General features: G+C 40.6%; 1 protein-coding gene across 5 annotated transcripts in view; it reads left to right on the forward strand.

Annotated features, from left to right (window-relative positions):
• WDPCP (WD repeat containing planar cell polarity effector) overlaps positions 1 to 16,380 on the forward strand; it is a 255,323-nt gene that overhangs the window by 150,892 nt on the left and 88,051 nt on the right. For all 5 annotated transcript variants that reach the window (XR_009762090.1, XM_061622284.1, XM_061622283.1 and 2 more), the window contains one exon: positions 8,510 to 8,573. Coding sequence is in view for 4 of the 5 variants with exons in the window: in XM_061622284.1 (XP_061478268.1) it covers positions 8,510 to 8,573 (64 nt within the window). In the remaining variant the exon portion in view is untranslated. The remainder of the gene's footprint in view (positions 1 to 8,509; positions 8,574 to 16,380) is intronic.

Genomic DNA, 16,380 nt, shown 5'->3' on the forward strand with positions numbered 1-16,380 from the left:
TGTGTTGTAAATCTTTCTCTCCCCCTCCAGTCCTACCTTTAAAGCAATTAGAGAGGACTTACCCAGGTGTCACTGCTTTTATTTGGTAGGAAACTAATACTAATTTTTTTAAAAAAAATGTTCTGCAATGACCAACTAGTTTTGACAATAAACTATTATATGGAATGCATATATTTTACATCTCCAGTATGTGTGTATATGGAGTGTTTCCAACATCCCTGTGTGTAGGGTTGCCGATTGAAAATCAAGGCAGCTCACAACAAGAAATAAATCCCTTTAAAATCTCATAACCATAAAAACAAATATAAAACAGTTGTGAAACAGCTTAAAGTGGCATGATTCTGAATTTTGGGTTGGGTGAGTGAAATCTCTTATCACTTGAGGTGGCAGTTCTGTGCACACTTCCTTCTTTGAGTAAGCCCCATTGAATCCATTGGGACTTGCTTCTGAGTAAATATGCATAGGATTGTACTAAAAATATCTTTACAGATTGTGTAAATAATAAACATCTGACAGTCATGCTTATATAAACATTTCTTCATACTGTGTCCCGATAAGTATCTGACTTACACTATGGTTGTATATTATTATTTCCTCTACATTTTAAGTGTGCCCCTCTTCCTTGGGATGAACATGGTCCCCTTCTGTTTTCACTCTGAGGGCAGATTAGACAGAGAGATGGTGAGTAGCCATGATCACCCAGTACACTTTGTAGCTGATTTCCATTTTTAAAAGTTAATTAAAATGATTTACATGCAGGCAAAGTTTATTAAGTAGACCCACACAATACATTTAAAGCACATCCAACTTATATTTAAAGCGCATGATTTCCCCCACAGAATCCTGGGAAGTGTAATTTCCCATTCACAGTTATAGTTCCCATCACCCTTAACAAAACTACAGATTTTGTGCTGGGATTCATGTGCTTCAAATGTGTGTTGAATGTGCTTTAAATGAATGGTGTGGATCTGCCCTAGGTATGCTGTTCACTCATTAGTGAATTGAAAAGAACAATTTTAAAAGATACTTTTTTAAACAGAGGAAGGGCTGTAGCTCAGTGGTAGGGCACATGCTTTGCATGCAAAGGTCCAAAATTCAATTTCTGGAAAAGATTATTGCCTGGAATCCTGGAGAGCCAATGCTAGTCCATGTCATCAGTACTGAGCTAGATGGTACCAAATCGCCTGAGTGGGTATAAGGTAGATTCCTTTGTTCCTAAAAGTGGAAAGAGACCCAAGGGCCACAGTAACTCTGAAATGTATTTATGTATTTTATTTGCAACATTTACAGAAGGAATTAAAACAATAAAATTATTGGGAAAAACAGTTACAGACAGGTATTTTTAAAAAATTCAAAATAATAAAACCAACAATGAGTTAAAAACAGATAAAAGGCATAATAGCTTCTACATGTCTGGGTAGGCTTGCCTATACAAAAATATTTTTTTGCAGGTGCCAAAAAGAGTACAATGAAGGCGCCTGCCTATTGATAATGGGCAAGGAGTTCCAAAGCATAGGTGCTGTTGCTCAAAAGGATCTCTTTCTTACAAGAGCAGAACAAGTACTATGTGGCACCCTTAATATGGAAAGTACACCTTGAACTTGGACTAGTAGCAAATTGGCAACCAGTACAGATTTCAGAGCAGAGGTATTATGTGCTGACAGGGTCTCGCTCATGTCAGGAATAATGCCATAGTATTCTGCACTAACTGCAACCCCAGTGTCAGGTTGTGCTGCATGAGGATTTCTGTGACGTTGGCTGCCAGGATTTTTTTAGTTTTGGTTAAGAACCCTGACTGGTTGTGGGATGCTGAGTTTTCTGCCTTACTCATAGGAATCTTGTTGTGGTTGGTATAGTGTTGCATTTAGGAAATCATCACTTTTTCTATTTGTATTTCATTTACCTTTAACCTCATTCCCTTACATCCATAGAAGCAGCAACAGTGGTTCCATGTGGTCAGCTCAACCCCCTTAAACCGACTGATGTTGCACCGTGTTGTTTGCATGATGGTTTGTTTCTTGCCCAATAGTGGTAAAAGAGAATTCACATACTGGGAAGGGTTCCTTCAATTGCTGTTGTTCCAAAGCTACTGCCTGTGAAGGTAGACCAAACTATGTGTGTTTTCTTTCTGTCAATTAGTACTCGCTGGAATTGAGTTGGCTGTCAAAGTGAGTTTATAGTAGTCCACAAGGTAGGCAGGAAAGGGTAGAGAATCTCCTTAACTCTTATTCATTTCTCAGATCTCTCTCTGCAGTGAAGGGTCAAGTTTGTAAAGAAGTTTAGAGCAACCACATTAAAAGGCAGGGGCAGAGCATTCCAGGCAGGGGGTTGCCAACCCAGCTTGGAAATCAATATCTTTGGAGAAGATTCCTAGTCAAGCTTACCAACAGCACAATCCTAACCATATCTACTTAGAAGAAAGTCGTGTTGAGTTCTATGGAGCTTAGTCTTTTAGTAAGTGTGCTTAGAATTACAGCCTTCAGGCGCATCCACCTGAGTGCTGCTCTCTAACATCTCTGCAACACTAGCCTCTCGTCTTCCTACAGTGGGCTTCTAGTGACTGGACTGGACTGAGGGCACGCAACCCCTTCTTGCCAAAAGCAAGTAGGCTAGATTAAACGTTCCCTTTCCAGGCCACCTAAGCAAGTGAGAAGAAATTATTCCATCACTTCAGCTGGACCTGGGAACACCCTCATTTAGCATCTTTGTTCCCAATCAGAATTTTTTGTGTTTGATTGGTATCCTCCAAGCAACTGTGGCAAATGCTTAATGTATCATGCTTAATGACATCACTAGGACCCACCCCATGACATCACTAGGGCCATCCCCATGACATCACTAGGGCCTGCCCCTGAAATCTCAGGGTTTGGGATGCTTCTGACCTGGCAATCCTAGGCAATGTGTACATGGTTAATGTATGTTGAATGCAGAATGTGGACATTTACTGGTCTATTTGGAAAATATGCACATATTAACAGCATAAACATGGTGTTTTGCATATTACTCCGTGCCCATTCATTGACAGTGTATAAAATCTTCAGTCTTCCAACATCACTTGGATACTGTGAACCTGTATGTTCTGTCCATTTCTACATGTTCTGCTTGATGTCCAGTGAATGTACACAGGGGCCAGTGTTTATGCACATTCTATATTCAACTCACACTAACTCCAACACATATATGTACCTTTGTGCATACAGATATCTCCATATTTCTTCTATAAGGTGGAGAGTCCATTCCCTGTGCATCATGGCTGGCTCCAACATCGGAATAACAGGAAGCTACAGAGGTCCCATAGATCTATGAGGAGCTCAGTGAACTGAGCTCCAGGCCTGTTCTGATCAGCTCTTTTTGGTGGTTCTCCCTGTGCCTGTTACCTAGACATAATGCTGTATTGCATGAGAGTGTGCTGCCCATGTAATTTGTTTTCTTGCACAATCTCAAAGCACCCAGCCCTGGATCTCCCAACATTTGAAAAATTAACAGAGGTTGGATTAAAGATTGTGGAAGTGAGCAAGGAGCACACTCTCAGTAGAGAATGGGTAGGTGTCTTGTCTGGGGCAGGTAGAGTTTTATTGTTCTGTGGAGCACCAAAACATGGAACAGCCTTTGCTGTTACACACAACACTTCTCATGAGGCCATGTATACCAGAGCTTGGAAAAGTTACTTTTTTTGAACTACAACTCCCATCAGCCCAATTCAGTGGCCATGCTGGCTGGGGCTGATGGGAGTTGTAGTTCAAAAAAGTAACTTTTCCACGCTCTGATGTATACACAGTTCTTTTGATTCTACTACACGGGAGTGAGTTCAGTACTCAAAATTGTACTTCATTATTTACACAAATTGTAAATTGATCACAGAAAATCAGAATTACATGGCATTGGTGTCATCTGTTATCTCGGATCATTACCACTTATCACATTAAGCAATTTTGCCAACAGTGGGGGTAGAGGAGGGCAAGAGGGGAGGCAATACACCTGCCCTGTGTCAGCCATCACTTAATTGGGCATGAGATCTCATTTTCTATATAAACTTTATTGATTTCAGTGGTCTTCATAAATAAGTCTTGCTTGAATTGAGTCCTGTTTTCTTCATGTTTAAAATTTCATATAAATTGTTATGTTGATAGCAATATGCTACAAAATTTACAGATGGAAAGTCTTAAATGTGTGCAGTTTCATTACTCAGTAGTATTGATGTCTGCGCACTTTCAGATTTTTGCCCTGAATATCTAATCAAGATAGACTTGAGAGCTCTAATCTTGAAGGTCATATTTCTGTTGGCTATCACTTCTACCAAAAGAAGTATCTGAACTTCATGGTTAGCAGGCAAATTTTCTTATCTCTCTTTTCCAAGAGACATATAGGTTATGATTGCTTGAGGTACTTTAAATTGTAGTGATAAATTAAACTGTATTATAGAGGGGCATTCACCATCACAACCATCTAGGAAGAACAAAAAATTAAGTTTAATAACATAGTGCCAGCAACATGTAGATATGAATGCTGACTTATTAATAGAGTATGATAGAAATAATGGCTGGGCCACAAAGAGCTTCTTGGGCTAACCTACGGTAATTGCACTGACTACTTCAAGTTAAACAGCAATGTTTTACCTCACTATTTGCTTATTAAACTCTCATTTTCAATCTATAATAAAGATGCTTACCACAGCAGGGTTCTTCTTAAATGGTTTGCACAAAGAGATGGTGCTCAAAGAATTAAGATTAATGGGCTATTTTAAATACCCCACCTTTACAATGTACACTCAGGTTGACATATATGATTCTCCTTCTTCCCATTCTATCCTCACAACAAGGCTGAAAGACTGTTAGGCTTAGACAGTGGCTGGCCTAAGTTTATCCTATGAGCTTCATGGCTGAGTGGAGGTTGAACCCTCTTCTCTTTGTCCAGCAGTCTTAACAACTATACCATATAGTGATTACAAAAAGTAATCAACTTCGGAAAGATAACTATGAAACAAAGCTAGTTTGAAGACCACAGAAAAAGTAGATTGTTGATAGCAGATATAAGTGGATTGATATAAATATTACATTGTTAGTTGAACATGTCATTTTCCTTTGAGGTTGTCACTTTATTTTAGGGTACTGCTGCTTGAAACAGTATAGTATATGGACTTTGTTTCTGCCAACTCTATTGGTTTATGAAGATCATTTCTTTAGAAAACAGGTCCTGCTCAGTTACAGATCTATAAATAACCAGCTGGCTCTAAATAAATTTAATATAGCTTATAGATTTTAAATAGATAACAAATTATAACTGAATTAAGAATTGTGATTCAGAGAAAAACTAAAATAGTTGTGAATTTCAGACCCACATAAAAGCTGTCGTCTTGATTAAAGGAAATGTTTACTTCTCCTTTTTGAGCATATTGTCTTATACGGAGAAATAGATCCTACTAAAATGTTTTTCTTAGATATTTCCTATTTAAAAGCACACATACTCTTTTAATATTATGGTATTCTATATACAGTATATCTGGCTCATGGGATGTATACAACATATCTTCATTGTAAACAAAATATCTCAATTTTAAATTTTCTTTGTATCCAGGCTCTCTCATTAAAGAAAACTTTATTATACAAGGAGGGCTCTGCCCCCTTGCTCACCAACCCCCCACCCTCATACACACACACACACACACACACACAGGGACACACACTCACAAATGCGCCGCCCCAGGCACTCACAAACACCTCTAGAAGTCCCCCAGGCACCATACTGCCATTGCCTACCCCCCTCACAATTCCCCCAGTGCTTCAGGCATTGGAGCGTGCCAGCCGCTGTAGGCCCAGTAACACTTCTCGCCTGTTCCTATGATGCATTGCTTCCCTTGCTGCTGCCCTACACCTCCACTTCCCCCTCAACAAATGGCACCACCGTGCAGCTCTGTGCAGCACACCTAGGCAGCCTCCTCACCTAGGCCCTTTACCTGCCTCTCGTCCAGGCTGGTGCTGCCACCACCACTTACCCCCAGCCGCTTGCTTGCTCCACCCACTCACCTTGCCCGCCCACTTGCTTCACTTGCCCTATACCTGGCCAACAGCACTTGCTCGGTCACTTGCCCCCCAACCAGCCATCCTTGCTTCCCTCACTTGCTGCCATGCCCCCGTGCCCCACCTCATCTCCACGTGATGCTGCATGATGGCATGACAGCTTAGGAAAATATATAGTTTAGATAGATAAGATAGATAAGATAGAAATGTGCAATTTTTTAACTCCCACAAATGGTTCCCTCCAGAATGGAGTTTTTTCTGGGTGTATACTACAACATATCACTGACACAATCATATTGCCTTAGTGGTGGATTTATACTGGGCTCTCCACACATCATTCTGCTTTTATTAATCTTGTGATGCTTTTGCAGTGTTGTTACATTATTGCTGTCTGGGAGGGGCACTCCATCATAAGCCCAAATCATCATGAATGCACATTTAAAAAAAATGTCTGGAGGGGCCCTATATCCCTTTCATTTTACAAATAGACACCTTATCTTGATTATAATGTTGTTGTTATGTGTCTTCAAGTCGATCACGACTTATGGCGACCACATGAATCAGCAACCTCCAAGAGCATCTGTCATGAACCACCCAGTTCAGATCTTATAAGTTCAGGTCTGTGGCTTCCTTTATGGAATCAATCCATCTCTTGTTTGGCCTTCCTCTTTTTCTACTCCCTTCTGTTTTTCCATTGCAGTATTATCTTTTCTAGTGAATCATGTCTTCTCATTACGTGTCCAAAGTATGATAACCTCAGTTTCATCATTTTAGCTTCTAGTGACAGTTCTGGTTTAATTTGTTCTAACAACCAATTATTTGTTTTTTTCGCGATCCATGGTATGCACAAAGCTCTCCTCCAACACCACATTTCAAAGGAGTTGATTTTTCTCTTACCTGCTTTTTCACTGTCCAACTTTCACATCCATCCATAGGGATCGGGAATACTATGGTATGAATGATCCTGACTTTGGTGTTCAGTGATGCATTTGAAGACCTTTTCTAGTTCTCTCATAGCTGCCCTCCCCAATCCTAGCCTTCTTCTTATTTCTTGACTATTGTCTCCATTTTGGTTAACGACTGTGCCGAGGTATTGATAATCCTTGACAAGTTCAATATCTTCATTGTCAACTTAAAGTTACATAAATCCTCTGTTGTCGTTACTTTAGTCTTCTTGACGTTCAGCTGTAGTCCTATTTTTGCACTTTCCTCTAACTTTCATCAGCATTCGTTTCAAATCATTACTGGTTTCTGCTAGTAGTATGGTATTGTCTGCATATCTTATTGATATTTCTCCCTCCAATTTTCACACCTCCTTCATCTTGGTCCAATTCTGCTTTCCATATGATATGTTCTGCGTATAGATTAAACAAGTAGGGTGATAAAATACACCCCTGTCTCACACCCTTTCCGTTGGGAAACCAATCAATTTCTCCATATTCTGTCCTTACAGTAACCTCTTGTGCAGAGTATAGGTTGCGCATCAGGACAATCGGATGCTGTGGCACCCCCATTTCTTTTAAAATATTCCGTAGTTTTTCATGATCTACACAATCAAACACTTTGCTGTAATCTATAAAGCATGGGGTGACTTCCTTCTGAAATTTCTTGGTCCGTTCCATTATCCAACACATGTTTGCAATATGATCTCTGGTGCCTCTTCCCTTTGTAAATCCAGCTTGGACGTCTGGCATTTCTCACTCCATATATGGTAAGAGCCTTTGTTGTAGAATCTTGAGCGTTACTTTACTTGCATGGGATATTAAGGCAATAGTTCGGTGATTACTGCATTCCCTGGGATCCCCTTTCTTTGGAATTGGGATGTATATTGAACACTTCCAATCTGTGGGCCATTGTTTAATTCCCCATATTTGTTGACACATTTTTGTCAACATTTGGACAGATTCAGTCTCAGTAGCTTGTATGCTATTGGTATGGCATCTGTTCCTGGTGATTTTTTTCTTCCAAGTATTTTAAGAGTAGCTTTCACCTCACATTCTAAAATTTCTTGGTCTTCATCATACGGTTCCTCTATGAATGAATCTGTTATCCTTGCATCTCTTTTATAAAGTTCTTCAGTGTATTGCTTTCATATGATTATAATACGGACCTAAAAAAAATGTCACGTGCAAATGCACCTGGTTCATTTCGATGAAGAAAAGTAACTTTTGGTCTGTGTGGGGAGGGGGGCAGAGAGGTGGCAGGAGGAGGTTGTTTTAAACCTTTATCCACCCCCATCACCCTCCCAAGTATGTGTTTTCCCCCTCCACATGGTTTTTAATGCAGTAAAATATACATTTAATCTAACAAAAAATAAAACTGCTGGTAGGGGGAAATCTGGAATGAGACAACTGTAGACAGAAGACTAAACTCCTGATTGCACCTGCCAGAAGCTATCTCACTAAAATGGGCTGTCAGATTTTTACATGTTTGCTTTTGGTATGTTGTCCATGGACTTCAATTTATCCTTTTCATTTCTCCTTGTCTTGCAGGCATCAAAGATTTGAAAAGGCCTTTCTGCTTGCTGTTGATATAGGTGCCCATGACCTATTTATGGTAAGTTATGTCTGAAGTGTCATTGTTATGCCATAGGATGATTTATGTCAGGTTCGATGCACATTAAAAAGGCTCACAGTAATTAACAATCTTAGCTGATTTTATGAATTGGCTCTGAGGTAGTAGTATCAAGGTTATCAGATAATAATAATAAATAATAATAAGCTTTAATTTATAGGCCGCCTGTCTAGCCAGTGGCCACTCTAGGCGGCGTACAATAAAACATGATAAAATACAATAAACAATATAGCCAGTACAGTACAATGTAAAAATTACAGTATTTAGTAGATTGCTCATATTACAGTTCTAGAACTAGTTCACCTTGGAAGTCTCAAAGGTCGTAAAGGCCTGATGGAAAAGCCAAGTTTTCAGGCCCTGGCGAAATATTTCTAGGGAAGGGGCATGTCGAAGATCCATTGGGAGGGAGTTCCAAATCGTGGGGGCTGCCACAGAAAAAGTCCTCTCTCGAGTCCTCACCAATCTAGCCACTTTAGTCGGCGGAACTGAGAGAAGGCCCTGAGTGGCAGATCTTGTAGGGCGGCACACTTTATGATGCTATTGGTAGGCTCAAGCAATAAGAAAAGGCTGTCTGCAGTGGCCTTTCACAACATCATATTATCACATGATAGTAGCAGTTACTGTGTGATAAATATGGTATGAATGGACTCTTGAAATCTAATCCTGCAGTTCTGCTTTTGCTGCAGCAGTGCCTTGCTGTGTCAGAAGCTAAAATCTGATCCTATGCCTGCTAAATAATGAAAAGCTTCTCTTGCCTTAATTTCCAGGCACTCACCAGTACCTTCACTTATGGTTGACTTGATGTTAGAACTGCATCTATAGTTTTTTTGGTTCTATATAAATGCTCTTCTGTCTTCCAGCAAAGCCACAAAGCACCCACTAATGCAGCAATCCAAAAAGTTACTTCTACCCAGTCAACTGGAGTAGAACCCATCTCTTTATCTTATGGGTATATTTATATAACTTACATTTAGATTAGTTTTATACCAATTTACTTTCATAGCTTGCCTCCGAGGAATCCTGTTAATTGTACTTTGATAAGACTGTTGTCAGAGATCTCCTTCTCAGAACTAAAACTCCCAACATGTCCTGGCATGAGAGAATCTCTGATATATCCAGACTAAGTCTATAGAGAAGATATGCCCCATGAGTGACTGTGTTCAAGGAGAAGGTACTCTTCTTGTCTTGCCTTCTATCAATACAGATTTGCTCAGCAGATTTCTGTTGAGATCTTTTCAGTCTGGTTCTGACTTGAGTTTGGAACTTTGTTGTTGTGTTGGATGACCTGTGCAAGGTGATGGGCAGAGGGAATGATTTCCTGTTGATTCTCCTGGATGTCTCAGTGAGATTGTTACCATTAACCTTGGTATTCTTCTGGAAAGCCTTGCTGGGATGGATCTGGAAGGCTCCATTTTGTGGTGGATCCAGTCCTTCCTGAAGGGTAGGTAGAAGCTGGTGCTGGAAGACTTCTGCTCCATGCTGTGAGTTTCTGTAACAGCCAGGTTAGTTTACTAAAATGTGTTATATATGGTAGGCTGCCTTTGAAGAGTGTTAAGAAACCAGAGTGCAGCTGTCAGTATTCACTGAAGCATGCCATTTGGAACATATGTCTCTGATTTTGTGTAAATTTACTGGCTCCCAGTTGGTTCCTGAGACCAATTCAAAGGGTGATATCCGCCTAAGTCATACTCATAGCATACTCATACTCATAGCAGACCCATTAATAATGTCCATTGAAATGAAATGAGTGAATTTTTAAATTGTTTAATATATATCCATTGATTTCAATATCTGCTCTGAGGGTGACTAATGTCGGATCTTGCCGATATTAAAAAAAGACCTAAATAGCCTGGGACCAGGATATCTTAAGCGTCAATGTCTTTCACATATATCTAACCATTCACTCAGAGACCCTGCTCTGTATCTCCCGACTGAAGTGTGTGGTTTTGTCAAACAGAGTCTTCATGGTGGTGTATCTTATGTTCTGACATTTGTTGTTGTTATGTGCCTTCAAGTCAATTATGACTTATGGCGACCCTATGAATCAGTGACCACCAATAGCATAGGTGGACATAATCTTTCATTCTATTAAATTTATATAGCTAGCAAAAAGCCTGCATTCTATTTCACACAGCACAAAAACTATGGGATTTGCTCCCACAACAAGTAGTGATGTCCACCAACTTGGATGACTTTAAAAGAGAGTTAGACAAATTCATGGAGGATAAGGCTATCAGCGGCTACTAGCCACGATGGTTATGTTCTACCTCCTTTGCCAGAGGCAATATCCCTCTGAATACTAGTTGCTGGGAATTGCAGGTGGGGAGAACGTTGTTGTGCTTGGGTCCTGCGCGTGAGCCATAGACAACTGGTTGGTCAATGTGAGTACAGGATGTTGGACTTGATGGGCCACTGGCCTGATCCAACAGGATTCATCTAAAGTTTAGGTTTCTGTAGAAACTGGCATGCAATTCATGCTTCTCTTGAACTTTGAGAAGGCAAAGAGAAAAATGAGCATGTTACATTTCAGCACTCTTATCTCTCCCTTGGAACAACAGCAAAACTAACCAGTTATTAAGATAACCTGCATGCAAGTCCTTTTTTTAATACGTTCTTGCAGCACAATATAACAATGAGGTCTGATGGACAAAGGCAGCAGATTTCTTTGTTTTTGAGGAAAAACAGTAAGGGGAAAACCTTTGAGAGTTAATGAAGACATTCTGTTTAAATTAAGCTTTGACACTGGCTGCTAATATCATTTATCCTATTAAACTACTTGCCCTGCTAGTTTGATCTTAATACTTAAATTCTATGTTAAATTGTACAATTACTTTATTCTTTTATGGGTTATGAAAGTTCCTTTCTAATTATACAAAAAGAAATTGCATGAGCCTTTTAATGCTTGCTAATGTACAGCTCTAATATCCTGCTTATTGCATCTAATTAGAAAGATATGTGCACTGTGATAAACTTTCCTTACTAAGCATGCTTCAAAATAATGCTTCGTGTATTGAAAATGATGTACTTCTGAGAAAGTTGTATGTTGTATTTATTTCTATTTAAATTCCCTTGCTCTTCCCTTTATAGTTCTTAAGTTTTATTTTTCTCCTTCACTGTTGCCACGCAAGTCTCTTCATTATACACTAAGGAGATCTAGATATTTGGGGACAATTCTTGAAAATGCACATAATCCATTTCAATATATGAAATCTGCAGTTTCCCCTCGATTTACTGCTAAGCCCCTTGGACCACATTCTTCCAATCTGTTGCATTGATTACAGTAATATTCTCTTTCTGACCCTTCTTTTTGCAGCATCTTCCCTCCCCACACAAGAGCTTCACTCACCTTACTCTTCCTGCTGGCTCCCTACCTCTCAATTTCAGGCTCTTATTTCTAATTTTTTTTAAAAAATCCATTTTTTTCTTGGTTTCTTCTTCTACCATCTATTTTTGCATAAGTGCCTCTATTGGTCCCCTTTAGGCCCCCTTCTACCATCTCTGTTATGCCACTCTCTGTGCCTGAAGTCATTCTCTATTTGTTCATCAAGCCAGTTACTTTTCCTGCTTTAAGTTTGCCCTCAAGACCACCTTCTTAAGCATGAAGTAGCAAGTTCACCTTGCATCACCTCACTGCCATCAGGTTCTCCTCTACCATGTCTAGGGTTGCCAGGTTCAGGGCCTGAGACTGATCCTGTATCTTTAAGAGAAGAGAAAGTCAGCCAAGTGCAGGTGTTCTTGCAAGATTATAATGAGAAAAACCACAAGGTGGAATTCTCCCTTCCCCCTGCACAGCTTGTAAAGATACAAAAGACGTTTTGGTTGCCAGGCCCGGCCTCCAAGAGGTCTTCTGTATCTTTAAAAGTTGTGCAGAGGGAAGGGAGAATTCCACCTTGTGGTTTTTCCCATTACTATGTTGCAAGAACACCTGCACTTGGCTGACTTTCTCTTCTCCTAAAGATACAGTCTCAGTCTCAGGCCCTGAACCTGGCAACCCTAACCATGTCCCAATCTTTGTATGTGTTCTGTCACATCTCCTCATTCTCTGGTGTGTAGTGCAATATGGCCTAATTGCTGCTATGCCATAAACATATGGATGCCTCCCTCCTAGGCCTATTTTATCCAGATTAGATTATAAATTCCCCCCTATGGAACCCCCCCCTATGGAACTCCCTTCCAAATGATATCCGCCAGGCCCCCTTTACAATGAGCTTCCGCCAGGCCATGAAGACCTGGCTCTTCAGGCAGGCCTTTGGGGTAGGCTAGATTTTAACATCATTGCTTTTAGATTTTAATGTTATTGTATTGATGTGTCATTTTGTGCTATTTTGCTTATTTTGTACGTCGCCCAGAGTGACTGGTTAGCCAGCCAGATGGACGACTAAGAAATCCAATAAATAAATAAATAAATAAATTATAAATCCTTTAGTCTACAACATCAATTCTGTATTCTCTAAAACTCGTAGCATCCTGTCAGTGCTAAGTGGTTACAACAGTAATAGGCACAAGGTATACAATCTAATCCTAAAACTTGCTGCCCTAGCACAAAAACTTAGGGTGAATCATTTCAAGAGCTGTGCTAGCACTCAAAGTAGATATACCACGTATTTAAGACAGGGGATCTTACAGCCATATTTTCTAAAAGTTCTTGAAACCCAGCAACTTCCACTATAAGCAGCTTAAGCTACAGTGCAATCCTATTCCCATTTATCTTGATGTAAGTCCAGGTGAATAGATTTTGATCTTACTTTAGCCAGTTCAACAGTTGGAAGGAATATGTAAGCTGGAAGTCATTTTGCTTATTTGCTTCTCTTCTACTCTTGACATAAACATAGAGCAGGGGTTGCAACCTTTTTGGACCAGAGGGCACATTTCAAAATTTGAGAGAATGCTGGGGCATTAGTCACAAAATGGCTGCCGTGGGGTGTATGGCATAATACAAAATGGCTGCCATGGGGGTGTGGTATAACACAAAATGAGGGAGTAGTCATGGTGAAGCTTTTCTCATAATTATATCTCCATTTTAGAAAAGGCTTGACCTGTTGAATTTCTGCCTGCCATATAGTTGTTAAAGGTACAAGAACACTGTTTTTCCCCAATGCCAACCCTAAACCAAAGCTTAGGTTGCCATCCTGTACTAGCTGGAAGTAAGTTCCATTAAATACAAAGACACTTCTGAGTAGACATGTATACCATACATGAGTTCCTGGTCTTTAGCTCCTGCAAAACAGAAGACATGGCTAAGCCCCTTTGCAAAGTTTTCACATTTGCCTTTTGGGGAAAGGGGGGTTCTGTAACATTCACACGCACTTATTGTATAGTGATATTTGCAGAAAATAATTTCTAGGCACTACCTGATCTTGGGTGAACCCAGCACAGGAAAGATGCATCCTGGTTGCTAGGGAAAGAAGGACAAACTATGGAGATTCCAAGAACTAGGAAAAAAGACAGAAGCAGGAAAAGTGCACTAAAAAAGAATACAGAACAGCAGTTCTTTAGAACCTCAGGGAATTCCTGTTGTCTGGTGTCCAAACAACTGACTTATCAATCATAGCCCTGACTTCACCCATAGGCTAATAACACTGATGGCAGGAGCAGCCAGGCTGCCCCATTTCACAGAAATCACTTAGAACGGCACCTACACATTTTGCTCCATAACTTTATTTCTAAGAAAGCTAGAAACTTACTTTTTTTAAAAAAAATGACAGTTCAGGTTCTGGGCTACCTGCTGGGGGCACCAGTGAAGGCCTTCACAGACACAATGGCACCATGGACAATGGCTTAGCAACTCCTCATGTGGAGTTTCAGCATCCTCCTTCCTCTCAGACATCATTTTACCTTCTATATCCTTCCCCCAAAATATGCCTTTGGTTTTTACATATGCCACAGTCAAAAGCTGGTTCTTGAAGCAAGGAGGCATAGTTTCATTTGCTATTTTGTTTCTCCTCTAGACATGTAGGAGAATATCTTGACCCATTCCAATCTGGTTCAGGCCTTAGTCGCCCTGATGGATGACTCTTTATCAGGAGAAGGACAAGGGGGAGTGTTCTTCCTCCCTGGGCTCCTACTGGGAGGAAGGGCGGGATAGTAGTAGTAGTAGAAGTAGAAGTAGAAGTAGAAGAAGAAGAAGAAGAAGAAGAAGAAGAAGAAGAGAGGGTTGTGGTGCAGCAATTGCAAGTACTCTTGGATGAAGCAGATTATCTTAACCCGTTCCAGTCTGGTTTCAGGCTTGGTTGTGGGACTGAATCGGCCTTGGTCACCCTGATGAATGACCTTTATCAGGAGAAGGACAGAGGGAGTGCAGCCCTGTTATTCTTACTTGATCTCGTGGCAGCTTTTTATACTATTGACCATGGTGTTCTTCTGAGCAGACTTGGTGAGATGGGTATCGGAGGCACTGTTTTACAGTGGTTCCGATCCTATCTCCAAGGTCGTTCTCCGAGAATAGCACTGGGTGATTTTCTTTCAGCCTCCTGCCAGTTGTGCTGTGGAGTGCCACAGGATACCATCTTGTCCCCCATGCTGTTTAACATCTATATGAAGCCCTTGGAAGTAGTCATTTGGGGTGAGGTATCAACAGTATGCAGATGATACCCAGCTCTATTTCTCTGTAATATTTGAATCAGGAGAGGTGATGCAAGCCCTGGACTGATGCCTGGACTTGGTGGTGGGCTGGATGAGGGCCAATAAATTGAGTCTGAATCCTAGCAAGATGGAGGCACTGTGGGTTGGTAGTTCCCGAGTTCAGGTAATTGGTCAATTGCCTGCTTTGGATGAGGTTGTACTCCCTCTAAAAGAGCAGGTTTATAGTCTGGGGGTGCTCCTGAATCCATCCTTGTCGCTAGAGGCCCAGGTGACCTCAGTGCCTTTTGCCAGCTTTGGCTGGTAAGACAGCTATGGCCATTTCTGGACCAGGATAGCTTGACCACTGTTGTGCAGGCACTGGTAACGTCCACTCTGGATGACCCTCTCTCTCTCTTTATGCTCTCTATGTGGGGCTGCCCTTGAGGTTGGTCTGGAAGCTGCATATGGTGCAAAATGAGGCAGCGCGACTACTCACTGGGACGGGGTATCGCCAACTTGTTGCCCCACTACTGAAAGAATTGCACTGACTGCCCATTAGCTACCAGGCCAAGTTCAAGCTTGGTTTACAAAGCCCTACACAGCTTGGGACCAGGATACCTGAAAGATTGTCTAACCCCTTAAATACACAGTTGATCACTGCACTGTGCAGGTGAGGGCCTCCTGCAGATATCATCTTTTGAGGGAGTCCATTCCACACAACACATGAAGCAAACCATTAGGGTTGTGGCACCTATCTTTTGGAATTCTCTCCCTTTAAACATTAGACAAGCACCATGTCTGTTATCTTTTCAGCGCCTACTGAGGACCTTACTATTTCAACAAACCTTTTAAGTAGAGACCTTATCCCAGTCTGTGTCTGTGCTGGAATTGCTTTTTTTTTTTAAGGTGTTTTTAAAGATGTTTTGTTTTAATATATTTTTAAAGAGTGTTTTGTTTTAATATATTTTAAAGTCGGTTTTTAAGATGTTTTAGATTGTTTTTAGTGTTTTGCTTGCCGCCTTGGGCTCCTTGTGGGATAAATGGAAAAATGGATTCCATCTTATGAATAGGGTTTTCATGGTAAGCTGTATTCAGAGGTGGTTTACCATTGCCTTCTGGGATAAAGGGTAGGATATAAATTTAATACATAATATTAATTATAATAAAAGTTGATTATGAAGCTGAATTTCTCATTGATCCTAGATATATGAAATTTCACAATTGCCCC

The sequence above is a fragment of the Rhineura floridana genome, chromosome 4 (genome assembly GCF_030035675.1).
Source record: "Rhineura floridana isolate rRhiFlo1 chromosome 4, rRhiFlo1.hap2, whole genome shotgun sequence".
In the NCBI taxonomy this organism is placed as follows: domain Eukaryota; kingdom Metazoa; phylum Chordata; class Lepidosauria; order Squamata; family Rhineuridae; genus Rhineura; species Rhineura floridana.